Source organism: Ahaetulla prasina, chromosome 4 (genome assembly GCF_028640845.1).
Source record: "Ahaetulla prasina isolate Xishuangbanna chromosome 4, ASM2864084v1, whole genome shotgun sequence".
Lineage (NCBI taxonomy): Eukaryota > Metazoa > Chordata > Lepidosauria > Squamata > Colubridae > Ahaetulla > Ahaetulla prasina.
This window is the reverse complement of record NC_080542.1, coordinates 52,992,529-53,019,401: the sequence shown is the minus strand read 5'-3', so window position 1 is coordinate 53,019,401 and position 26,873 is coordinate 52,992,529. Positions and strand designations below refer to the sequence as shown.

Here is a 26,873-nt window from a genome sequence, read left to right as displayed (position 1 = left end):
CCATTGAGGATAGATGTTATAAGAAAGAAAGAAGGAGCGACATTGTATTTTGAATTATCCATTACTGCACACATTGTTACTCGAAAGAACATAATAACTATTGGCCATCTATACCTACATTTTATACTGATAAATTTATGATACATTTTGGGAAATAAAGAGAAAGACAATTCTCAACTGAGATTTGCTAATGAATGTCTTGGCAGCAGAGGCCAATACACAATGGCATAAAACAATCCTCACCAGTTTGTTTTGTGATAAATTGATATTTTAGGACAGGGGTGTCCAAACTTGGTCCCTTTAAGACTTGTGGACTTCAACTCCCAGAGTTCCTCAGCCAGCTTTGCTGGCTGAGGGACTCTGGGAGTTGAAGTCCACAAGTCTTAAAGGGACCAAGTTTGGACACCCCTGTTTTAGGAGTTGCTACATTCACAATGGCTGCCATTTTATGAAGTTCCTGACCACCATTTATTTCAGTGCACGTAAATTGCTCTTAAAATATCAAATGTACTGAGTGGCCTGATTCAGAACAGTCTATAGCTGATCTAGAGAGACCTGGGAGTCACCATCTGTTTTTATTGTTGTCCAGCTCACTAGCACTCAGCTGAATGGCAAGGAACCAACAGCTTTTTCCTTATTACTGATAATAACAGAGAAGCAATTATCTATATCAGGTTCATTGGCTTTAATCATTTTCTCAATCTGAAAATGTGCATATGTATATGAGAGAAAAATAGTCAGCCCCAAATCACATCATTTGGAAGACATGATATTCAGTTCATACTCAGCAATAATTCTCTTTGAAGCCATATATAGTTATTATTAATCAGAGAATTTCAAAAAGAAAATAATCTAGAAATAACAAAAAAAAATTGACTTGTGAAACAGACTTTATATTAAACAGATACAGTTAAGCTTGACTGTCACAAAATTATTTTCATGGATGAAGATGTTGGCCAGATTTTCCATTCCAAAACTTGGATGAATGGTATAGTTGATTTTTCTTTTTTTAACATCAGTTCATATTTTTGAATGGCACAAAACCTACAGTCTTCATTTATGACTTCAGAATTCCTATTCTGTCTGCATTTTGTTTTGTCAGTGGCCGGTTATAGTTGAACACATTATTAGGCAAAGGGACCAAGGGATCCTATAGCTGTGTTCCCACAACACGCTTAACCTGGTTACTCAACAAATCTAATTTGTAAGTTGCATAAACTATAAACTAATCATATGACTACAAAAAGACAAAAAAGATGCCAAGCTTTTTGTGGACTTAGCATATTGTATATGTACATATTGTTGTTTAAGTTATTCCATGTGATTAAAGTTGTTGCATATATCCCTAGCATTTTATGTGACAGGTTCTTGGCAGAGGTGGGTTTCACTTACCTTTACCACCAGTTTGCCCCACACAGGCTGTCCACACATGCATCCGGCCTTCCATACATGTGCTTTGCTCACACATATGCCTTTTGCGCCCGACCTCAAAAACGTTCCTAAATAGCACGACTTGCACACGGGGTGAGTGGACAGGCCCACCCATGATCGCCGCTACCGGTTCACTTGAACCAATGCGAACTGGCTGAATATCACCTCTGGTTCTTGGTGTTCTCCAATCTTGGTTCTTTTCTTGCAGATATTTCATTATCCAAACTAGATAACATCATCAGTAGCACCAGGGTCACCCCCATCTCATCCCCGAGCTACACATATTCTTCTCTATCAGTATTTTAATGATAGAGAGCTGTGGTGGGTTGCTACTGGTGCTCCCCAGTTTTACTGGTGGTAAAACCAGTTAGAACCCACCACTGAACCCACGTTTTTCCCCGAAGGCCATCAGTCTGCTAAACAAATAATTCCATCAACACTGTCAAACTATTTACTGAATCTGCACTGCTATTAATCTTCTCATAGTTCCCATCACCAATCTCTTTCCATTTATGACTGTATGACTATAACTTGTTACTGGCAATCCTTATGATTTATATTGATATATTGACCATCAATTGTGTTGTAAATGTTGTACCTTGATGAACGTATCTTTTCTTTTATGTACACTGAGAGCATATGCATCAAGACAAATTCCTTGTGTGTCCAATCACACTTGGCCAATAAAAATTCTATTCTATTCTATTCTATTCTGAGTTGATCATCAGAAATACCAGTTCGGACAAACCGATAGCTTTTTTTTATTCTGGCGAACTGGTAGCTTTTATTATTACTGGTTTGCCCAAACCGGTGCAAACCGATAGCATTTTACCCCTGGTGTAAACCTAAATTGAACTCGTTGGTGATAATGGTGTCCATATTTGAGAAGGGGAAGATAAAAGAGATTAGATTCATGTCACAACCATTGCAGCTTTGCATTGTAAGACCCACTCCCTTTTTTGAAAAATTATACTAACACAAAAAACAGTGGAATTTGAGGTGTGATGTTGCTATGTCTCTTTTTTTATTCTAATAGCAACTTTTGGGATGCTACTAAATTTCTCACTGGACATAGAAAGGATTGCAGTGAAATTAGATTCCACAAAGGAAGGGAAGAAAGAATTGTTGTTGTTATTTATTTTTTATTATTTGCTAAATTTATTTGCTAACTATTTTACCATGGGATTATTCTAGGCGGTTTACAGCTGTAAGCAATAAAAGGAAGAAATAAAAAAATGTAAATAAAACAAACGTAAAATAATAAAACAATGAAACAATGAAAAAGAAAACAAGAATACATCTATATAATAATGAAAAGAAGAATGGGAGGAGAGTAGTGAATAAGGTGGGTGGAGGGATGGTCTGCCATCAATCCAGAGCTACCTCCAGCATGGAGTTCCTTCATTTGGTCCCCAGCTCAATTGGCAGAACCAGCCTTAGGTTCTCGTGAAAGGAAGTTGGATGTTTTTGGGGTTGGGTGCTATGGCAGAGAAGGCTATCCTCCTGGATCCCGATAGTGGAAGTTCTCTGACCAATGGAATCCAAAGTAAGCCCTTTCTGCCAGTATGAGTAAGATGAGATGGTTTATCAGGAAGCCTGGATGGTTCATTAGGTAAGCCTGGAACTTTGCCATTAAATAATAACCAACACCTTGAACTGCACTTGTAAGCCAACCAGTAACAGTGCAATTCATGGAGCAGCGGTGTAATATGGGCCATCCTAGGGGCCCCAAAGACTGTTCTTGCTGCAGCACAGATGAAGCTTCCAGATGGATTTCAAGGGTAGAGCACATTGTACTCTGTATGCATTGTACACTGCATGTAGAGCACTTTTTTTAAAATTTGAATTTATATCCCGCCCTTCTCCGAAGACTCAGGGCGGCTTACATTGTGTTAAGCAATAGTCTTCATCCATTTGTACATTATATACAAAGTCAGCTTTTATTGCCCCCAACAATCTGGATGGAAGGCTGAGTCAACCTTGGGCCTGGTGGGACTTGAACTTGCAGTAATTGCAAGCAGTTGTGTTAATAACAGACTGCTTAGTTGCAGGAGTGCAGATGAGAGATGACTAGGGTTGGAATAATTGAGCACACTGAGTCACTTTATAAGGGAAAAGGATGGCATAAATGTTTAATAAATAAATAAGTCATGATATAGAAAAAGTCATAGCTGGTGCATAAAATACAGTTCTGCAAAAGCTCTCCTAGTCACAACTCCACCTAGTCTTTGAGCAGGAGTTGGGATTCCAGGAGAAACCTCAAACTGCAAACTGGGTATGAACAGAGTAGTGCAACCCTGTCCAGAGCTAAGGATGATAAAAACTTGGATCCTGAGGCTCCATGCACCCAAAGTCACTCAGTCTTGCCACAGTTCAGTCTAAGTCCTTTATCCCCCATGCCTACAGTCTCCAGGCATCATGAGGGGACAGAGATAGCATCACTTGTGTCACCAGATTAGAAAGGTAGAGCTGAGTATCATAAGTATATTGATATCTTGACACATGGTGATAGAAAAGCTCACCCAAAGGCTTCAGGTAGATGTTAAACAGGAGAGGAGAGAGTACCAAGCTCCAGGGGATATCTCAAGTGAGCAGTTGGGGACTGGATCTCTCACTCTATCAACAACGATTGGGACAGACCTTGAGAAAAAACTGAAACGTATGCCTCCTAGCCCCGACTTGTGTAGCCAATCTAAAGGGTTATTATGATCCATGGTATCAAAGACTGCTGAGAGGACAAGGAGAACAAGAATAGTTGCATTACCCCCATCCTGCTCCAGCCAGAGATTGGCCATGAGTGCAGCCAAGGTTGTCTCTCTCATATAGCCAGGCCTGAATCCTGACTGAAAGGGGTCAAAAAATCTGTTTTATCCAGGATGCCCCGGAACCACCAAACTACTTTTTCCACCACCTTTCTCGAAAGGGGAAGACAGGAGACTAAATGAACGTTGTCCAGGCAATGGAGTGATGGTTTTTAAGCAGAAGATAAATCAGAGCCTCTTTAAAATGTCCCAGGAATGTCCCCTCTCACAGTGAAGAATTTATCACTACATGAATCCAACTGCTGGTCATTGTCTTGGAGGCTTTCACCAGCCAGGAGGGAAAAAGGTCTAATTGACTGGTGATTGCATCAACAATGCAGAGGACCCTGTTCACTTCTTTAGATCCAATAGAGTCAAGCTGTTTACAAATTACTGGGCAAGATCTCTCCGTAAGCATTTATATAGGCTTGTACCATGCAAGGGTCCAGGGAATGAATCCAGGTGATTTTATCTGATAGGTGGCCAACTAATTCTGCATGGCCCTGAAGATGATTAGGTGAGCCTCCCCTGGCCTGGGACAAATTGAGTGATCCACAAAATGGTCAACGGGCAACACACTGCAGATGCAATATGAGCAGAGAGGCAGTGTTATTTTGCTGCTTTTATTAAGTAGGCCTTAATAGAAGCTCCAAGATGTGTCCAGTCAGAGTCATCCTTTGTTTTCCATCCTTATTAACCCATTTCAGAACTCTCATTACCTCCATGAACCATGGGGAACTATGGGAATGAAGGTTCATGAGATATCACATAGGCATGATTGTATCCAAAGTCTCAGTGGCCTTTTGGTTCCATGCCATTACTAAAGCTGTGGCAGAACTATGCAGCGAATCCTTTGGGATATCCCCTAGTTCTGTGATGGTGAACCTATGGCAAGCATGCCAGAGGTGGCACACAGCGCCCTCTCTGTGGGCACACGAGCCATCGCCCCAGCTCAGCTCCACCACACATGTGTGCATGCCTCCAGTCAGCCAGCTGGTCTTCAGATCTCTGTCGTGCATGCACAATGGGCGGGTTGCATGCGGGTGGGGGACATGCATGCATGGGGGGGCGCATCTAGGGGCTGTGCATGCATCGCATTTTGGGGGTTCGTGCATGCCTTGGGCACTCGGTCCAGAAAAGGTTAGCCATCACTACCCTAGTTCCTCTGGAAGCCATTTAAGTCTATCAGTTCCAAGGACAGACCACTCTAATGGGTCCAATCTCCCTATGGAGGCAAATGTTAAAGGAGAGTTTCAGGGATATTCCAAATACTGTGGAGAATTAAAACCTGATCATCAGTGGAATCAAAATATTATGCTAGAAGCAATTTTTTGAAGAATGAAATGGTTAGGCTGAAATAGCGATTATATGCTTCAGTATTATGGAAAAGCACATTAAAGGATTATTGTTCAAGGATTTGGGCATATTTTACTATTGAAGTTACTGGGTATCATTTGAACTATATTGCTTAGAGTGTCAAGAAAAGGAAGAACTTATTTATAAATAAAAGAAGAAAAAAATGTCAGCAACATTGGAAGAAGGGGGTGATATTTGCAGTTTTATATCCCTTATACTTTGAGTTTCTTTGAGTCATCACTTTTACAGAATTATTAGCAAAAAGGAGACGGGGATTGCTAAAGTCTGGTGATTTTATGCATGTGAGGATGAGCATTGCTTCTTTGTAATAGGGAATATTGTGCTGTTATTTTTGTTTGTGCATCTGTGAATGTGTGAGTGTGTGTGTGTGTATGTAATCATCATTTTAATCCTTGTTCTATTTACTTGTGAAATAGTATTTACGTAATAAGCCTTAGCGTAGAAAACACATACATCTACTGATTGATAACGGTCTGGCAATCATGATAAAACAGAGTTATAGAAAATGGGATTGGCTATTCTATTTCCCCTGCTTTGTGCCTTATTTTATGGAAGAGAATTTATTTTTTTAAAAAAAATATCGCTATATGATCTCTGGAATTTGGCAAAGACCCATTGCACACCTATCCCATTTACTTGCCAAACATTGTCTGTTATGTGAAATTCGAGTATTACAAAGGCTCTTTATCACTTGGCTAGTTGACTATCATAACAAATTTACAAAGCTATTAAAAAAAATGAAGTGATGGTGTGAGGTAGCACCTTGGCTCTGTGTGTTTTATATGCTAGACGTTAAAGATGATGGATTGGGTAGGCAGCGAATTGTGACTCTGCGAACATCAAACATTATGTACACACAATTAAAAAGTTGGAACATACAATCTCCCCAGTAGGAATGTGAATGTTTGTATATACTGTATGTACACTTGTTTATTTAGAGTATAACAGCCTGTTATGGGTCAACTAAACAGATATAAATATTTTCATTCTAAAATATTCTTGAGGTCACAAAGACTCATTTTATATAGGGAAATTAGAGAACTGAAATATAGGATGGTGAAATAGTTCATTTCCAGTCTGTGAAACTTTCATACATTTTAACATAATTTTTATAGCGATTTGAATATTATTAAAATTTTCAACATTTATATAACATTTTAATAAACATTTAGGACATATTGCATTTTTAATAAATGCACAGATAAACAGATTCTCATTTCAGGTAGTCCTTGAGTTACAACCATAATGGATCCTGCCAATCAGGGTCATAACTGGTGTCAGTCATAAATTGGCGATCAATGCAATGCTATAATCCTTTTTGCAGTGGTCCTTAAGCAAATGCCATGGTCATAAAGCAATTGCCATGGTCAGTAAAGCAAACCCATCATTCACTATGGGCCAGTTTTACCAAAAAATGCTAGTTTTTGGCAAAACCACAAAACCGCCCTGAGTCCTTCGGGAAAAGGGCGGTATACAAATATAATAAATAAATAAATAAATAAATAAAATGCGGTCATGTGACCATGGGACACTACAAGCAACTGTAAAAGCAGCCCAATTGTCAAATACCTGAAATGCCTTCCAGTGAGGATGGGGCGACTATTATAAATTTGAATGTGGATCATAAGTACACCCCATGTATGTCCATCATAGCTTAGAATGCTTGGTAAGTGACTAGCTGATACCTTTATATGCATGTTCTCCTTTCTGGCAGGAATGACAATTTATAATACACATCTCATATAGCCCCAAACTCTATATTTAAGCCCCCAGAACACACAGGAAACCAATATAGGTAGTCCTCAACTTACAACAGTTCATTTAGTGACCGTTCAAAGTTACAATGGCATTGAAAAAGTTATTTATGACAATTTTTCATACTTACCACCATTGCAGCATCACTGTTGCTATTATTATTATTTTATTGTTTTATATCACAAATTCCATTTCTATATTAAACAGTGTGTTGCATCATTTCTGTGATCACGTGATCAGAATTTGAACGCTTGGCAACTGGCATGTATTTATGATGGTTGCAGTGTCCCATGTCACCTTTTGCGATCTTCTGACAAGCAAAGTCAATAGGGAAGCCAGATTCACTTAACGACCATGTTACCAACTTAACAACTGCAGCGAATCACTTAACAACTATGGCTGGAAAGTTTGTAAAACGGGGTAAAATTCACTTAATAACTGTCTTGCTTAGGAACATAAAATTTGGGCTCATTTGATGTCACAAATGAAAGCAATTCTCATAGTAAATCAAGGACTGTATTGAAATCTGTGAGGAAATTTCCCAAACATTCCTTTATAAATTCCTTCCAATTTATAGTAGAAAATAAATAAAGTAAGGAAATAGCCATATAGCCATATCTTTACCATATAGCAATTGTCCATTTCTATTTTAAGACTGTAATATTCAAATTTCTATCTCCAGGAATTTTCTTAACTGAGATAATTGATAAGATATACATATATATTCAATTCTAATGTTTTGAAGAGGAATCTGTGCAAACTTAGTTCAAGTACAACATTTCCTAGGCCTTTTCGTCAAAGCCTATTGCCAGGATAATAGCAGTCAAATGTCCAACGTAGTTCTATGTTTGCTCAGAAGTCAGTTTAAAAGTCTAGGATTCTACAAGTAAACATGAGGGGTGTTGTGTCTCGTCCGATCTCACCACAGCCGGGGTCTTCTTATCTGCTTCCGAACACAGAGGAATGTCCTAGTATGCCTCCCGGCCCCAGCCCTGGCTCCATGCCCAGACAGGCTGAAGAGGAGGAAATACCTCCAGCCCCCAGCTCTGGCTCCATGCCCAGGCAAACGGAGCAACTAGACCCCACCACCTCCTCCACAGCATGTGAGCCTGAGGGAGGTCAATTACCAACAGCTGCAGACTGGAGTGACCCTCGCGTCAGAAGACTTGATAGGCGGAGGCAACAGAAGGAAGGGAGGGGCAGGCCTGGATAAATGCTGAGTCATGGAGCTACACCCCATGGCCTATATAAAGGATCTGCTTTCTGGCATTCTCTGAGTCAGGCAAAGTCTAAACATATCTTGCTGAAGTCACTTTCTGGTCTCCTGCCTGCCCTGAGGACTTTGCTAGGACTTTGGCAGAGCTGCAGAAGCACGCCTGATTCGGATTTCCCTGACCCGGCCGTCAGCGGAGGAGTGGGACACGACAAGGGGCAAGTTATTTCTTCAGCATAATTTCATGGATATCCAAAGGATGCTAAGTCTTAGAATTCTACTTTTGACCCATATCTCATTTTTTGCAATTTCAAAGTTTCTTCCCTATTGTGCTTGGCCACACTAATCCAGCTGGTTCTCATTTAAAGATCAAACAAGTCACATGAATGCTTCTACCAGTGTAATGCAGGGATGAAATTGAGCAGGTTCTGACAGGTTTTGGAGAACCGGTAGCAGAAATTTTGAGCAGTTCGGAGAACCAGCAAATGCCACCTCTGGCTGGCCCCAGAGTGGGCTGGGACTGGAGATTTTGCAATATCCTTCCCCCAGGAGTGGGAAGAGAATGGAGATTTTGCAGTATCCTTCCTCTGCCACACCCACCAACCCACGCCCACAGAACTGGTAGTAACAAAATTTGTACACTGGTACAGTGTAATTTATAAAGGATGTGGCAAGAAAAGGGTGGAAATGATTTGAAATCTTTAAAAAAATATTAGCCTCAATTGCTTGTAATGACAGAAAAGGAGCCTAACAAGGAGCATACCTGGAGGACAGTGGTGGGATTCAAGTAATTTAACAACCGGTTCTCTGCCCTAATGATTTCTTCCAACAACCAGTTTGCCAAACTGCTCAGAAAGTTAACAACCGGTTCTCCCGAAGTGGTGCGAACTGGCTGAATCCCACCACTGCTGGAGGAGGAGATAAATGAGAAAGTGATTCAGAATCCATACATTAACTATATCTTAAATGAGCATCCCCTGAAAGCTTTCTATTTCATATAACTCTTGAAGTTAGCAGTAACTAACTATCATACATCAACTGGCTAACCTATGGGAAAAACAATAAATCAATATAAATCCAGGAATGTAAAAAAAAATTAGGATGTATTTTAGCTCCCCAATAGTTCTGAAATTGTCATTTTGAGAAAAAATTAATCATAAAGAGTTATTTCATTATGAAACAATAGAGGCAACATTCATCACTGGATTTCATATAATTTCTCATGGATTAAATAGATATCAACTATTCTATCTGAACCAATTCATTATGTTAACCAGCTCAAGCACACAAGAATATCTCTATCACTCCTAATTACTAGTAGGTTAATAATCTCCATAAAGAAATTATTCTGTCTCTAACTTTTTTGCATGTCCCCTGCCCTTAGAATATATGTTTATATGGGAATGTGTATAAAACTTCCTTCTCAGATTAGAACAGGAATGACTGGATAAGTGAGTATAATAAAAGTTTTCAAAATCTTGGGTGAACAATTTTATCAGTTATTTTATCAGAGTTTGTTGCAAAAATCTAAACCAGAAAGTACACACAGGCAGACTGATACAGCAGGATTCATTAACTTCTTTATATAATCCATAACCCGTATTTGAAGCATTCCTGGCTAGGTTGAGAATTAGACATTGTTTGATTGCCCCGTTTCATCTGTCTAGTAATGGATTGGCAGAGCGAGCGGTGAGATTCCCCCAAAGAAGCATTAAAGAAACTGGGCCCAGGAAATTGGCAGGAAAGGATTGATGAGTATTTGTTAGTGCAGCACACCACACCATGCCCGACCACTAACAAAAGTCCGGCAGAGTTCCTTATGGGCTGGAGACTAAGAGAACCATGTTAGACCAGCTGCACCCCCAGTATGCCCCTAGCAAACCGTTAGATTCAAACAGCACGCACAAGCCATTCCAATTGAATAACATAGTTTACACCAGAAACTATGGGGGACAACCACTCTGGATACCTGGAAAAATAGTAGACATAACAGGACCCTGTTCGTGTAGGGTAGAGATAGGTCAGGGCCGGATATGGAGGCGCCATAGGGATCAATTTAGGAGGACGTGGCTTGTTGCAACACAACAATAAGGGTACAACAACAAGTAGGAGGGGGTGCTAATAAAACCGAACATTGAGGCAGTGAGCACAGCAGACCCAGCTGAAGGCCGAGAGGCAGAGATACGAGAAACTGAGCACTTACCTTAACTGAGCAAAGAGTGTCCCGAAAGTTCTGATAGTCCAGTAGATGAGAGGCCCAGCGATAATCCAGAACAGGGCGAGGAAGCACCACAGAAAGAGTTGTTGCAGGCTCCAGGACCCAGACATTCTGGGCAAGTCTGGCGTCGACCAGCGTACCTTCAAGACTACGCATGCACAAGCATAGTTGGAAGGGGTGTAGTGTTCTGAGTTCTCCCCGGGGTTCATTCCCCTAGTGGAGAACAAGAAAAGTGTTCTCTGTTCTGATTGGCTAATCCGTTTGACAGCGAGTATAAAAGAGCTGTCAAATGAGCAAGGCTTTGAGTTCGAAGTTATGACTGTTGTGGTATTTTGAAATAGCTAATAAAGACCTAGTTACGTGTTCATGGGAGTCTCACTTCCGTGTTGCCTGTCGGCCGAATCCAATACACATTACACTTCACCAATGGCTTGGTCATTATGTCTGCCAAATTGTCTCTGAAGAACAGTGAATCAAGCTAATCAATTTACATTTGATGGCTTTCCTGACATTACAATATTTAATGTCAACATGCTTGCTTCTATTCTTTACTCTGTCACCTGTTGCCAATCTAATGCAGGCAGCATTATCCTCATACACCACTACAGCTTCATTTACCTTTATATTTAAATCCTGTAACAGCTGTACATACCAGGTTACCTCAGAACAGACAAAGCAATAAATTCTGCCTCCACAGTAGAAATTGCTACAGTTGTTTGCTTCCTGGACTTCCAACCAATTAAAGCCCCTCCAAACAATGCCACAATCCCAGAATGGACTTTCTGGTTTTTACATCATTTGCATAATCACTATCAACATAGCATTTTAATTCTTCAGAGACCTGTATTTGAAGACCCAAATTCACAGGTCCCTTCAAATATCTGAGAACCCTTTTTAAATCCATCCAATGTAATTGTGTTGGTGCAGCAGTAACACAACTCAAATGCTTACTGCACAAGCTATGTCTGGTCTGGACCACTGTGACAGTATAACAGGCTCTCTATTGCTGACTGATATATCTCTTGATCACAGGCTTCACTTTTGTCCTCACCCAAACTGTTATGAAAACCTGTACTCATAAGTGTTGGAGCAGTATTACAATCTTTCATGTTATACCTCTCCAACAACTGTTCAATTTGTCTTTTTTGACTGAGAACATAACCACCTTTTTCAGTCTTTGTATCTTTACACTGAGATAATTTTTATTTCTTCCAAATTCTCTAACTTATTAGCAATTTATTTTACCTATGATGCATCCTTCACGATGAAACAAAGATCATCCACAAATGCTAATAGTTGGTAATCCCTACTTTGTAACTTTCCAGTGTATATGCAACCATTAGCCTTGCAACTCTTGAACTCAAGACCTTTCAATGCCTTAGCTAGACAGATATTCCAATTCCTGGCTGACTGCTTCAGCCCATAAATGTCCTTGTTCAATATATACACCATGTTAGGCCTTTTACTTTCATACCCTGGTGCTTGAACCATGTAAATTTCCTTCTCCAGTTCTGCATTGAGAAATGCAGTGGTCACATCAAAATGCCAAATTTTATGGCCATGTGCCGCTGCCAACGCTAGTGCCAGCCTTATGCTTTCATTCTTTACAGTTGGCATGAATACCTCATCATAGTGCACATTTTTCACCTGTGAAAATCCTTGTGCTACTAACCTTGCTTTATATTGTACCTCATTGTTGGGTATTCTTTCTTCTTGTACACCCATTTGCATCCTATGGCTTTGCTACCCTGTGGCAAAGTCATAGATGTGAACACTTCCATGGATTTCATTTCCTTGTCCATGGCTTCTTTCCATTTTATTTGTTCAATTTTGGGTAATGCCATACTTCCTTAAAGTTTCTTGGCTCATACCATACATTACACACTTTAACTTTACTAGCAGAATACCTGTCAGGTGGAATCCCCTTGTTCCATTGCTCTGACCTGCATGGCATTGACTGCTCCTGTGTGTTAATCTTCTCTTGCTTCATGTCTTTTTCAGCTTCTCCTCCCTGAATGCTGACACTGTTACTAAGTGAGTTACCATCACTGAGTTACCATCACTAAGTGGATCATTCCAAAAATTTGCATCAATTCTGTTCCAATTTTGCCCTGCAAAGCTAGCAGACCTGGAAATCACTATTCTTTTGCTCCCATCACTAAAACAATAGCTTTTTGAACCTGGCTCATAGCCCGTAAACCTGAGCTTTCTAACCTTTAGTTGTCCTTTTCTTCTAATTGCTTTTGGAATATGCACCCACGCATTGCTTACAAAACCCCTTAAATGTGCCAGAGATGGTTTTCTCCCATAGACCACTGCATATGGAGTATCATTAATGGATTAACTCCACAGCTTATTGATTCAATAATTAGCAGTCAACATGGCTTTACCCCAATATGACCTGCTCAGACCAGAATCCTCCAGCAGTGAGTCCTTCATGGTTTGTAAGATTCCATTCCATCTCTCAACTACACCATTCTCAGCTGCTGTATATGGATTTGTGCATCTGTGTTTTATAACTAACTGTCCCAACCACTATTGAAAACTTGCTGACATGAATTCTGAACTTCTATCAGTCTGTAGCTGACATATCTGCTGTTGATACCTTCTTTCTATGAAGCTCACCCATTGCTTACATTTCTGTAGCACCTCTGTTTTACTTTTTAGTAAATAGCAGAACCCAAACCTGCTGCAATCATCTACTATGACCAGCGCATATTTTGCTTCTCCCAAACTGGCTTGCATTGGTCCAACCAAATCTGCATGTACCAGCTCTAGAGCTCTTGTTGTCTGCCTTTGCTATTTTTGTTCACTGGCAATGCCTTGGACTTTGATGTCTTACATACTGCACAGTCCAAGTATGCCTTACATCCCTTTAAATTTAATCCTTCTGCAAACTGTTGCATTTGTTGCAAAACTTTGAAGCTGGCATAGCCAAGCTTCCTGTGCAAGAGATGAACACATGAATCATGTTGTGCTTTATTTCCAAATGTTTGAGCACATTGAACCTTTTGTTCCTGCAACATATAAAGATTATCCTTTTTTATGTCTTGTGCACATACATTCCAGTGGTGGGTTGCTACCGGTTCACACCAGATCAGGCGAACTAGTAGCAGTAGCAGCAGTGGGCTCCACCCACCCACCTGGATGCTTCTGTGCATGTGCAGAAGCATCATGCACGCAAGTTCCCATGAATGAACCAGTAGCAACGGGTTTTGAAACCCGCGCCTGATACACCTCCTATTCATGAGACACCTCCTATTTACAGATGTGACCTCAAATCCTTGTTTGTCTAAACTAGAGACACTCAGCAAATTATGCTTCATTTCAAGCACACATAATATATCATTAAATCTCTTTTCCAAATATGGAATTTGCACACTGCCTCTTCCAATGACTTTAGCCTTCTGGCCATTTGCCAAGGCTACTGTATCTCCAGCAGCTGAATCAATTCTGAAAAACAATTTAGAATTATTTACAATTGTCCCACTGTCTATCAACCATTTGTCTCTGCTATTGCAATAGCTAACTTTTGCAACAGCAACCTGTCCATCTTGCAATTGTCTTCCTTGCAAACAGCTTTTTCTTTTCAAATAGTCCTTCTTTAAATGTGTTTTTTCACCACAAAGGGAACACCGCTGTTGTTGCTGGGCTTTCTGCTTAGAAAGTCTTTGCTGGGCTGTAATCTGATCTCTTCTGCTGCTACATTTCTCTTTGGAGACATCCAGTCTGTGGAAATTTCCATTGCTCTCACTCTGCTCCTTGGGCTCCCACCTCAGGAATTCCTCCTTGTGGCTTTTTCTATGTGGCATTTCTGCTCACAGCAATCTAACAAGCCTTTAGAGCCTCCAATATATGAAGATAAATGTACAATACCAATATAGATTCTTCTTCAATGTAGTAGCAGTTACAAGCAAAACATAAGGCAGGAGAAAACACTATAGATGCAAGTCCAGACAGGTTTCAGTTTCGTTTCTCAGGACAGCACAAAGCTGAGCCAAGCCAAGTCTCCAAACTGTTTCAGCTCCCATTGGCTGATTTAGTTGCTATACTTATTCATTGGCTGACCTTGTTACCATGTCTCTGCCAGTTCATGAATTATCTGACATATTTTCTGAAAATAGTGCCTCTTTGAATGCCAGCAATATCTACTATTCTTGTGTCTTTGAGGATGCCTAAATTTCTATTGTAAGTTTTAACTAAAATAACAAATAAATTATTTAGAAAACTTCTGATCTGATACTTTACAATCCTTTAATAGCTTCTTTTAATTGAATCCCATACTTTTATTCTATTGAGTTACATTATCCCATTCTCTGTTCCCTCTCATTTCTCTGTCTCTGTCTCTGTCTCTGTCTTTGTCTCTGTCTCTGTCTCTTTCTCATACACACACACATACATACAGCAAAAACATGTAATTGACGTCACTATAGGTTTTGAAATTCTGAGACACTGACCATCTGCTCCTGATTATAAGAATCTGAGCCCTTGCAAACTGTGTGGAATGAAGCAATCTCATCTACTGTTGCACAAGTGATGGATGAGATAAGAAACTCTGCCAAGGAAAGTATGGAATCAGCACTACCTAGTAGCAGATGATACTCTAATCCTTGTTTTTGAGCAACTGCTTTAGATCAACTGAAATAAAAAATATTTGCTTATACAATCAAAGCGTAAACATCATTGACAGAAATCAGGCTGATCTAGGAGGGCACATTTATAATAAAAGGAACATTTTCTCTTTATCTTTTTTCACTATATTCTAGGAAATAGTCATTTCATACATTAACATTACTTAGAGACATGTGTAATATTTTTTGAATGTCTATATTGTTTTGAATTACATTTGAATTATACATCTTCTACAAGTAAGTTTTGGTATCTCTCTTATGTCTTATCCCCCTTGTTGGAAGAGGGGGGAGGAGTGGGGAGGAGGAGGGAGATGGAGAGGGAGAGGAAGGGGGAGGGGGAGGAGAAGGAGAAGGAGAAAGATAAAAAGAAGATCTCATAAGAGAAAAAACAAGTGTATTACAATTTATGGGAAAAATTAATTTACTGTGGAAAGCAGACACTGGAAGACAGAACCCCTCTCTATTACTTAAATCATGAACTCATCTATTGACTAAATGGGATGCCATTTCTGTATTCCTATATATCAATAAAGTCTACATATATTTAAGGGATTGAGTCTTTGTGAATTCCTGTATGAACAGAATCCCATGAAAATATGTTTATCAATATGTTCATAACTTGTGGGAAATCAAATTAAAAATCCATGTTTAAGTATTTATATACAATTTTGTGCCCTTTTACATTGTGGATTACTATGGATACAAAGGAGATAGAATGGACTTACAAATTTCATTGCTTTTGTAAATTGGAAAAGTAACATGGATCAGAAAAAAACAGAACTGTTTATCTGAATATGGGGTATTTTGAGGGCAATGGTGAACTATTTGGAGGAAACAACACTTTCCAATGACTGGTCATTATGTGGATCATGAAGCAATTTTATCTCATCTTATAAGGCTGTCCTGTATACAAATAGAATTCTAGCTTCCTAAGAGATTTGGCTTTAGAACTAATATGGCTGTACTTGTCAGTTCTTTCATTATACAGCTATAAAAATTTAGAGAACATCTATTACTTTATTTGCAGTTGCAACCAAGAAGTCATTTGAACAGTGGAAGGGAGTAGAGAATACTTTTTTTATCTTTAAGACTATGCCCAATCTTAGCCAGAATAAACTGATTTCAGTCAAGATGATTTGCTTCTGATATGGTAAAGGCTGAAATATAGATTATGTTAATTTATAACTTAATAACTTAAAACTTATTTTTTTCTCATGGCAGCATCACGCATTCATTGTTTAGTGGATGTGGTCCCTATAAAGAATGAAGAAGGAATTGTCATCATGTTTATTTTGAACTTTGAGGACCTGGCAGTTCTCATTGCCAAAAGTGCCCGACAGAGTCTACACCAGCGTCTTACCCAAGGATGGCATACAGGTGAGAGGTCCATAAGAGGCCAGTATCAGAGGTGGGTTTCAGCAGGTTCTGACCAGTTCTGGAGAATTGGTAGCAGAAATTTTGAGTAGTTCAGAGAACCGGTAAATACCACTTCTGACTGGCCCCGCCCCCATCTATTCTCTGCCTCCCGAGTCCCAGCTGATCAGAAGGAAATGGGGATTTTGCAGTATCCTTCCCCTGGAGTGGGGTGGGAATAGAGATTTTACAGTATCCTTTCCCTGCCACGCCCACCAAGCCACACCCACCAAGCCATGCCATGCCTACCAAGCCATGTCCACAGAACCGGTAGTAAAAAATGTTGAAATCCACCACTGGCCAGTACCCTTTATCCTCAAACAAGCATATGTGGGACTTAGAGACCAGTGGGAAGCTAAAATCTAGAACTCGTAAGGCATGTGGTTTATAGCATGGGAAAGAGTTCTATTTTTATCAAGTCCACTGCATTTTAAGAAAGTGTAATTATATCAATAGTTGTGGAAGAATGTTCTGTCAGGAAATGCTGTTCCATATTCCATACTTAGAGACAATAAGAAGGAAGCATGTAGCCATGTAGAGACATCTAGTATAACAATCTTTTTTTTTAAAAAAAGAAGAAGCTAAAGAAGACAAGACAAATATGCAGAGAAAGAAAAAGAAAATAAGACTATTATATAATGGACAATGTTCTTAATACGAAAATAGTTTTAAATTGGCTTTGTGTGACTTCTACAGATGTACAGCACTTTGGATCTGAAGTAGAGAACGTGCTTCAGAGAGGTTATGGAACATACTCTATTCCTGCCAGCATTTTCTTAAGAAACGGCATCTTTCTTTGGGTTCATATGGTAGCTGCACAGACCCAGGAAATTATGTCCAAAGTATGGACAAATAGCTCATGACACCTTTTACATGCCTTCTCTTCTTCAGATATGAAATATTGCTGATTATGATATTGCTAAACTCATACTACTTATCTTGAAAATATATCCTACAAAAACATACAATATTTACTTCATAGAATATATATGCCTCTCTCACATACCCAGAGTATCTGGCAAAAAGGAACTTGCAGTGGATAGATGTTTTTTTACAAATTATTTTTATTTTATGCAATAATTAAAATTAAACAACTCCCAAAAAAATTCACAGAAGCAAACAAAAAAATGAACAAGGAAAATATTAAAAAGTTCATTAAAAAACACATATTACCCTCCCTAGTTAAATGCTAATAAATATATTATAACAATATTAGTTTTCCATTGCTTACAAAATAGGCCCCCCCATTTTTTTCCCCAAACCTCTAATTCTGTTTACAAATTATTAACCTATCATCTATCTACCATTTTAATGGCCAAATAGTTAACAGGTAGAATAACAGATGAACAAAAATAACACATAACACAAAACCCTCTGTTAACAAACTGTTATTATATTCAACTCATAGAAAATTTACCCATAGCTTCTTATCTATTCCAAATCATCCCAACAGCTAACTTTGATTCATCCTGAATCAAATATCCTTAATACCATCTGTTATCAATTGTTGTCTGGTTAAATAAAACAGATTCTCCAAAGTCGATCTATCTTCCCCAAGGAATCCAACTGAAATTGTTTTTGAGTTAAGTATGATGAATCCATTCCCCAATCTTCATCAATCGTCTTAGAGAAAACCAATTCGATTTACAATTCAGCTATTGTAAAAAAGTGCAAGACCTGAACTTTGGGAAGGCATGCATAATCCCTTCAGTCAGTTCTAAATCTATAACACTTGTATCTCTTTCCCGTCTGAATCTACACTTTCAATCAAATTTCTTTTGTGAATCTAATTTAAATCCAGTTACTTGGATTTGTACGTTTTTTGGTATCATTATTATTTTGTCAGAGTGTTTTTAAAAGTTTTAACTTGGGTTTGCATATTACCAAATGTGGTTTTGGTTTTTTTTCATTTTACTATGAGCCACTTTCTCTTGTCTGTAATCTGATGCATTGTTGCTTTGATGTAATTTGGCAATGGAGAGATAATAAAACTCCTCAGAAACAGGGAGAATATTCCTCAGAATACAGAGGCAAGGAGAATATTTTTAGATATTTCAAATTTAGTTCAGGATAAAAAAGTTTCTTGAAAAAATACTCACATTTTTTTCAAGTTAAATTTGAAAATTCCTGTAAAGTCCCATATAGATGTAAATCAGATCCAAACATTTCCACTATTTGCCATGTTTTCCTTATGGCAAACAAAGTCATTCAAAAAAGTCAAAGGAAAGGAACAAAAAGGAAATAAATAAAATCCAGTAGGGTGTTAAAATAAATCTGCATTCAATCAGCTAGTCAACTTTTAGAGATAAGAAGCAAAGAAAAACAAAAGCTTTAAAAGGTTTAGTTAATACCCAGGCATACTTATGAAAATGATTTGCAAAAAGAATAAAGATGGATGACGTGGTTTTCCACCGTTCCCACTAAGAATTGTAATCTTCAAGACCCTTTGCCCCAGGTGGGTATATGATTGTCCAAAATCCATCTTGGGTTATTTCCAAGTGCTCCCATTCAAATCCAAAGGACCCACTGCCAAAGAGCTTTGGTAGCAAAATTAGCAAATCATCAGCAGGAGAAAAATCAGTAGCCATCTTGGGGAGGAGTAATCCAGTGGATAAATGATTCTTGGAAAAACAATTAAAGCTATAAGAGTGGTACCTCTTGTTGATTCCACATACTCTATGAAGTTGGAGTTGGAAATTCAAGAGTATGTAAAGATGCAAAGGGACTGTAGAGAGGAAACTGCAATTACATTATAGAATTTTTCATAGCATCTCCAGTGCCATCTTTCCAAGCATGGATATATCTCTCACTTCTGTTATAAAATTACAATAGGTCTGAGCTCACCATTAATTAACAAGTTATTTATGTACAAGTTTTTCAATCGGTGAAGATCAAGTCTCCTTTAAGATACAGTTACCAGATGTTTAGAAAAAAGAAGATATGTCCTCCTCTATGTCCTCATGTCCTCTATCCAGAAGGCATAGCTTTAAAATCAAATATTGTCTCACTTTTTGAGGATTTGTTTTTTATTATTTTTATTTTGGATTATTCTCATATAAGTCATTGAAACTTTCATGTATTGTGATCTTGTAAATTGTTTGCTTGTTTCTTTTCCTGATCTGTTGACAGATTTGGCAGCTGATGATTCACATTATTTAATTTATTTCATGATTCCAGCAATTGGCTTCAATCCACCCCTTTCAAATAATTTATGACCACGATGGTCTGTAGATCACATGACTCACCAATTTTTTTTTAATTCAAAACATTTTACAAAAACAATTTTTCCCCCTTTCCCCCCAACCCCCCTCCCTTCACTAATCCCTGCCCCCCCCCTGACTTCCCGGATGAAGCACAAGCTATAGTTAAAAATAAAACAAACATATGCTAAGAAAATTTTCCCCCAAAACTATTATACCAGTTTTCCCTCTCTAGCTCTGACTTCCTCCTAACATAACCAAAATCCTTCAGGAAAAAAATAATAATTTACAATTAACAGTAACAAAATATATAAATCAATAGAACAAATTAATCCTAAAGTATTTAAAACCAACTAAAGCATAAAAATCCAATCCAATTCAAAGAATATCTCCCTTATAGCTTCTATAACCATATAATTTTCCCCCCCCCAGGTCTTTCTTACATAAACTCTTTCAAAAATATTCTATTCAAAATACAATACAACACATTATAAAATTTCAATACCGAGAATTACAGTAGCTATTCAAATTTAGTCCTTCCTCGTCAAAATCCAGTATAAATCCAAATACCTAGTCTTTTATGATAGATGATAGATATAAAACATATAATCAACCCATTTCTTCCAGATCTTCCTCACATATTGTCTTTCAGGGACAGTAATATTTTTGTCTGTTAATAATTCAAAACAACCTCGTTTCAAGGATAATACTTTTGTCTCTTGCCATTTTTTTTGATGCATTAATCTCTGTCTTTCCTTCATTACTCCTTTTGAAAAGTCAGTCACAATATTGCCTAATAGTTCCTTATGTCCAAAAATCCACAAATTACTACCATATATTCCATCAGTCCAAGGAGAGAATTCTTGAAAAGCATTAAGCCTGTAAATTTTTTTGGTTCGGGAGACAGCCTCCTGTAACACAAATTCTGACATTTCATCCAAACTATTTAAAGGAAACTTCTTTACATCAACTTGTCTATTCACGATCATATCTTCATATTTATCCACTTTTGTTTGTATCTCCTCCATTGCATTTAAGTCCTGATCACACTGGTTAATTTCCTCCAAGCCTTGATCCAAAAAGTCCCCATTTTTTATCAGTTCGTATTTTTGAATAATTAAATACATTCTTTCTGTGTAATCCTGTATAAAGTCACGAATCCATTCTTCTGAAAGAACCTTCATGGCAAAGTTCTTGCTGAAAATCCCTTTATGAAATACTTAAACAACGTAATATAATCCAACAATCCACAATCCAACACAATAAGATGAAGTCTCCATTCAGTTTCGATTTCACAGCAAGGCTATCGGTCTATTTGCAGTTAGTCAAACACCATTTTAAAAGAAGGGGAAAAAAATTTTTTTCTCTCTTTAAAAAAAGGAGGAAGTCAGGAAATCAACAATACTTGCAAACCAGTAATTTTTCACTCATGCTTCTTCCGTCTGCTTATAGAAATCCACAAAAAGAAATCAATTGTTAGCAGAACTTGGACACCTTCCTCTTTTCCTGCTTTTGCAGGAGACGCGCTGGATACTGGAGATAGGAGGAATTCAATGGGATTCGACCTTTCGGGACTTTGCATAACAAAAACAAAGCCCCTAGGGGAATCTACCACTCTCCCCCCTGCTCTTTCCCCCCGCTCTCTCAACCAGAGAGGGAAAATTAAGTCGGGAACAGCTGTTAGTAGCTGTTTACACCGGCTTTTACCATATCCAGTGCGGAGTGCCATAAATTAGCACCCAGCGAGAAAGGTGGCACTGTTATTTTCACTCATCAAATTTTTCATAATGAAATTTGAAACACACATCGTTGACAGTTCTATATCACTAACACATATTGTGAAAATAAAGATTTGTTGGAAAAATATTGCAACAGAAAAACCAATCTTTTTGATGCTGGAAAAAGTAATTTCATACATTTATTTATTTATTATTATATTTGTATACCGCCCTTCTCCCGAAGGACTCAGGGCGGTTCACAGCCAATAAAAAACACAATACATAGAATACAAATTAAAAACTATATAAAAAACTGATTCAATAACGGCCTAAAAATTTAGATACAATTTAAAACCCCATTTAAAACCCCCAATTAAAACCCATAAATTTAAAAAACTAACCCAGTCCTGCGCAGATGAATAAATGCGTTTTAAGCTCGCGACGAAAGGTTCGGAGGTCCGGAAGTTGACGGAGTCGGGGAGTTCGTTCAGAGGGCGGAGCCCCACAGAGAAGGCCCTTCCCCTGGGCGTCGCCAGACGACACTGTCGCGCCGACGGCACCCTGAGGAGTCCCTCTCTGTGAGAGTGCACGGGTCGGTGGGAGGTATTCGGTAGCAGTAGGCGGTCCCGTAAATAGCCCGGCCCTATGCCATGGAGCGCTTTGAAGACGTTCACCAGAACCTTGAAGCGCACCCGGAAGGCCACAGGTAGCCAGTGCAGTCTGTCTAGGATAGGTGTCACGCGGGAGCCACGAGGGGCTCCCTCTATCACCCGCGCAGCTGCGTTCTGGACTAACTGAAGCCTCCGGATGCCCCTCAAGGGGAGCCCCATGTAGAGAGCATTGCAGTAATCCAGACGAGACGTCACGAGCGCGTGAGTGACTGTGCATAAGGCATCCCGGTCTAGAAAGGGGCGCAACTGGCGCACCAGGCGAACCTGGTGGAAAGCTCTCCTGGAGACGGCCGTCAGGTGGTCTTCAAAAGACAGCCGTTCATCCAGGAGAACGCCCAAGTTGCGCACCCTCTCCATCGGGGCCAATGACTCGCTCCCAACAGTCAGCCGTGGACTCAGCTGACTGTACCGGGATGCCGGCATCCACAGCCACTCCGTCTTGGAGGGATTGAGCTTGAGCCTGTTTCTCCCCATCCAGACCCGTACGGCTTCCAAACACCGGGACAGCACTTCGATAGCTTCATTGGGGTGGCCCGGTGTGGAAAAGTACAGCTGGGTGTCATGTATGCCTAAGTTCTTTTTTTCTCCCCTCCATTTTTCACTGTTATTTTTGTTACAGATGTAAAAAAAGTTAAAGAATATTTCATCCTTTCTCCCCATTTGTCCTTTTCGGGTTTTTGTGTCCTTTACCTGTTCATATATCTGATAATCATACTTTAAAAGGACTACAAAGAGATGCCTGCAGAAAAAGCAACTGCTGTATTATGCTTAACAGGCCTATATAGCTGGGGTCTAGGACAATTTGCTGCAGCCAACTTGCCACAACCAACTTACTGCAGCCAACTCACCACAGGACAACTCACCATGGGACAAGAGTTCCATTAACATTGAAGAAATGGTGGCAATAAGGAAAGGATGCAAAATGAGGGACAAAATGAAATGGGAATGACAAAAGTTAAAATATTTTTAAATTATTTTAAATAAATTAAATTGTTGAATTATCCCATGGCAAGTTATCCCATTGCCAATGGAGAGTTGGCCATGGAGAGTTGTCCTATTCTGATATAAATCAACTCTCCCATCTTTCTATGCTGCCTTGCCAGGTGTCAATTTATTGGCCAGGCAGAGAAGACAAAGGGTTCTTCATGCTCTTAATCCTTATTAAGAGAAAATGGAGGGGGCCAGAGATCACTCAAATAAGGGTAGAGTAGAATAGAGTCAAGTCAAGTTGAATCGAGTAGAACAGAACAAAACAGAACAGAACAGAACAGAAAAAGTCTATTCTATTATATACCCAGGGTCAAGGTTGGTCACTAAGACATAAAAAAGATATTGAGGCCCTAAAAAGAGTCCAGAGCAATGAAGATGTGAAGAGAACTGGAGGCTAAACCATATGATGAATGAGTAATGGAACAAAGTATGTCTGGCCTAATAAGAAAAGAATGAAGGAGTGACATGATAGCTATTTTCCAGAACTCAAGAAACAGTCACAGAGATGAGGAGATTGATTTATTCTCCAAAGTACCTAAAGGCAGATCAAGAAACAATGGGTGGAAGCTTGTTAAAGAGCAATCCAACCTGGAACTAAGGATAAATTTCCTGATAGTGATAACAATTAATAAGTGGAACAACTTGCAGGTGTGCCATTGCTGGAGGTTTTCAAGAAAAGATTTGGCAATTGTTTGTCTGGGATGGTGTAACATCTCCTGCCTTGGGCAGGGGGTTTGGACTACAAGACCTCCAAGGTCCCTTCCAGTCTTATAATTCTATTCTATTCTATTCTATTCTATTCTATTCTATTCTATTCTATTCTATTCTATTCTATTCTATTCTATTCTACTCACAGTCTCAAGCTACTTTTGCCAGAACTATTTACTTCCTCAGTGAGAATTACTTTGGTGTTCTTGATTTTGATTTGTGAGGCTTCAAAGAGTGTTTTTGTTGTCAAACTCTTATCTCTGGCTACTCAGGGTATTCAGGAGAATAGATTTCTATGTCTTTGGAGTGTCTGAATCTAACTAGTGGCTTCCTACCTTTCTGTCTATAAAGGTCGTTGTCACAAAACTGAGCTCAGGCCTGGGTGGCTTCATCAACAGGTCTATGTATTTTTCTGGGAAAGAATTTTGTAAATGGTTTGCCATTACTACTTCTTTCTTCACTAGGCAAAGTCATCCAGATGCTGCAATCTGTTAAAATTCTTTGGCTCCTAGAATGTTCAAAAGGACTCAAGAAAGATGCCAGCTTAAAGAAACAGTTAAAAAAATTAGATAAAGAAAGGAAAACAACATCAATGCCATAGATAATTACATATCTGATGTGAATATCAGTTGTGTTTTGTTAACCTGGGTTTTATTGGAAGTGGAAAAATTCTGAATGTGCAAGATTTTAACAGTGAGTATAGCAGAACAGAAAGTACATTATGGAAGTCGTCAGAGCCTTACAACTAGCTAACTACCTCCTATTAGGAGAAAAATCAGTGAACAAATGCTCTGTCTAGATGTGCCAAAAAAAGAAAGGCAATTGAATTGACCTGAGATTAGTCAAAGGCTTATTGGCACTACTTGGTTTTTCCATTACTAGAACAGGCTGGAAAAAATTTCTAGAAGGCAGAAATGAATGACACTTCTCTCTATTAATTCTCCACTCAACTATGAAGCAGCCTCAGAGCAAATGGCTTCTTCCTTCTTCTAATTATGTCATCTTTGGGGCTCCTTGTTGGGTTGCCTAGAATATCTCAGTTTGCAACAGGCTAATTTCAGCATTTCACTGGCTACCTGGTACAGGAAGAACATTCCTTCTACAGACCAAAAAATTGTTATGCAATTTAATGTTTCTTTATCTCTATTTACTTGCATTGCTGACATACAACTATGCCTAAGATTTCATTGTTTCACATCAGAAAGACTGCAAACTCAACATCTATCAGAAATTGTTATGATAATGATTGGTTGCACAGACAGACAGATGTTTGGCCTGTATTTGGCATTTTTATCTACCTTGCAAATCCAAGGACCTAGGATAAGCAGATGCTATTGTTTGATGGTGACATCAGTAAACATCTGGCTGACTGTGCGAACAGCTATAATAATATAGAGCTATGCTGCCAGAAGTACATTCTACCAGAAACTTGTGCTAGATAGGTTTCAGCAGAGGACTCAAACTAAGAGAAAGTTAACTCACAGAATGCTCAATGGTACATCATTTTATAAAAATTGTCTTTAAATTTATAATTTAATCCACATATTGTTCAACCATTACTTTATAGCATTATATTATATTCAAAATTCTTTGCCTATTGGATAATACAATGCTTCACATAGTTATTCTCCAAATTCAATTTCAATAAGTTTATAAACCTTAGTAATAATGTGTTCATCATTACCACAAAATAGAGCTTTCAATTCATTCTTCGCAAAAGTCAAACTCACAACTTTTTAAATCTAATTTAAACCTTCCTTTCAACTGTAACATAACATAACATAACATCAGAGTTGGAAGGGACCTTGGAGGCCTTCTAGTCCAACCCCCTGCCCAGATAGGAAACCCTACACCATCTCAGTCAGATGGTTATCCAACATTTTCTTAAAAATTTCCAGTGTTGGAGCATTCACAACTTCTGAAGGCAAGTCGTTCCACTTATTAATTGTTCTAACTGTCAGGAAATTTCTCCTTAGTTCTAAGTTGCTTCTTTCTTTGATCAGTTTCCACCCATTGCTTCTTGTTCTACCCTCAGGTGCTTTGGAGAACAGCCCGACTCCCTCTTCTTTGTGGCAGCCCCTGAGATATTGGAACACAGCTATCATGTCTCCCCTAGTCCTTCTTTTTGTTAAACTAGACATGCCAGTTCCTGCAACCGTTCTTCATATGTTTTATCCTCCAGTCCCCTAATCATCTTTGTTGCTCTTCTCTGCACTCTTTCTAGAGTCTCAACATCTTTTTTACATCGTGGCGACCAAAACTGGATGCAATATTCCAAGTGTGGCCTTACCAAGGCATTATAAAGTGGTACTAGCACTTCACGTGATCTTGATTCTATCCCTCTATTTATGCAGCCCAGAACTGTGTTGGCTTTTTTAACAGCTGCTGCACACTGCTGGCTCATATCTAGATGGTTATCCACTAGGACTCCAAGATCCCTCTCACAGGGGAGGGTAAATATATGTCCTTCTGATTCCAACTCTTCTTTAGATTCATAAATAGATTCATCTTGATTAAAAAATATTATTTGAAAAGTCTGGCCTTACCATCATTTCTTTTTAAAAAAAAAAAGTTTCCTAGGGTAACACCTAGAAAAATATATTTGCAGAGAATCTCATTTTCTTATCTATTTCATACCCTTAGGACAGGGGTGTCAAACTTGATTTCATTGAGGGCCACATCAGGGTTATGTTTGACCTCTGGAGGGGGATTTGGCTGGGGGGGAGCATGGCCAGTTTGACATCACT

At 38.9% G+C, this 26,873-nt stretch overlaps 1 protein-coding gene across 1 annotated transcript in view; it reads left to right on the top strand.

Annotated features, from left to right (window-relative positions):
• The window catches only part of KCNH6 (potassium voltage-gated channel subfamily H member 6), a 135,291-nt gene that overhangs the window by 56,565 nt on the left and 51,853 nt on the right, over positions 1-26,873 (top strand). Inside the window, exon 3 of the mRNA XM_058183445.1 lies at positions 16,648-16,803. Coding sequence (XP_058039428.1) covers positions 16,648-16,803 — 156 coding nt within the window. The remainder of the gene's footprint in view (positions 1-16,647; positions 16,804-26,873) is intronic.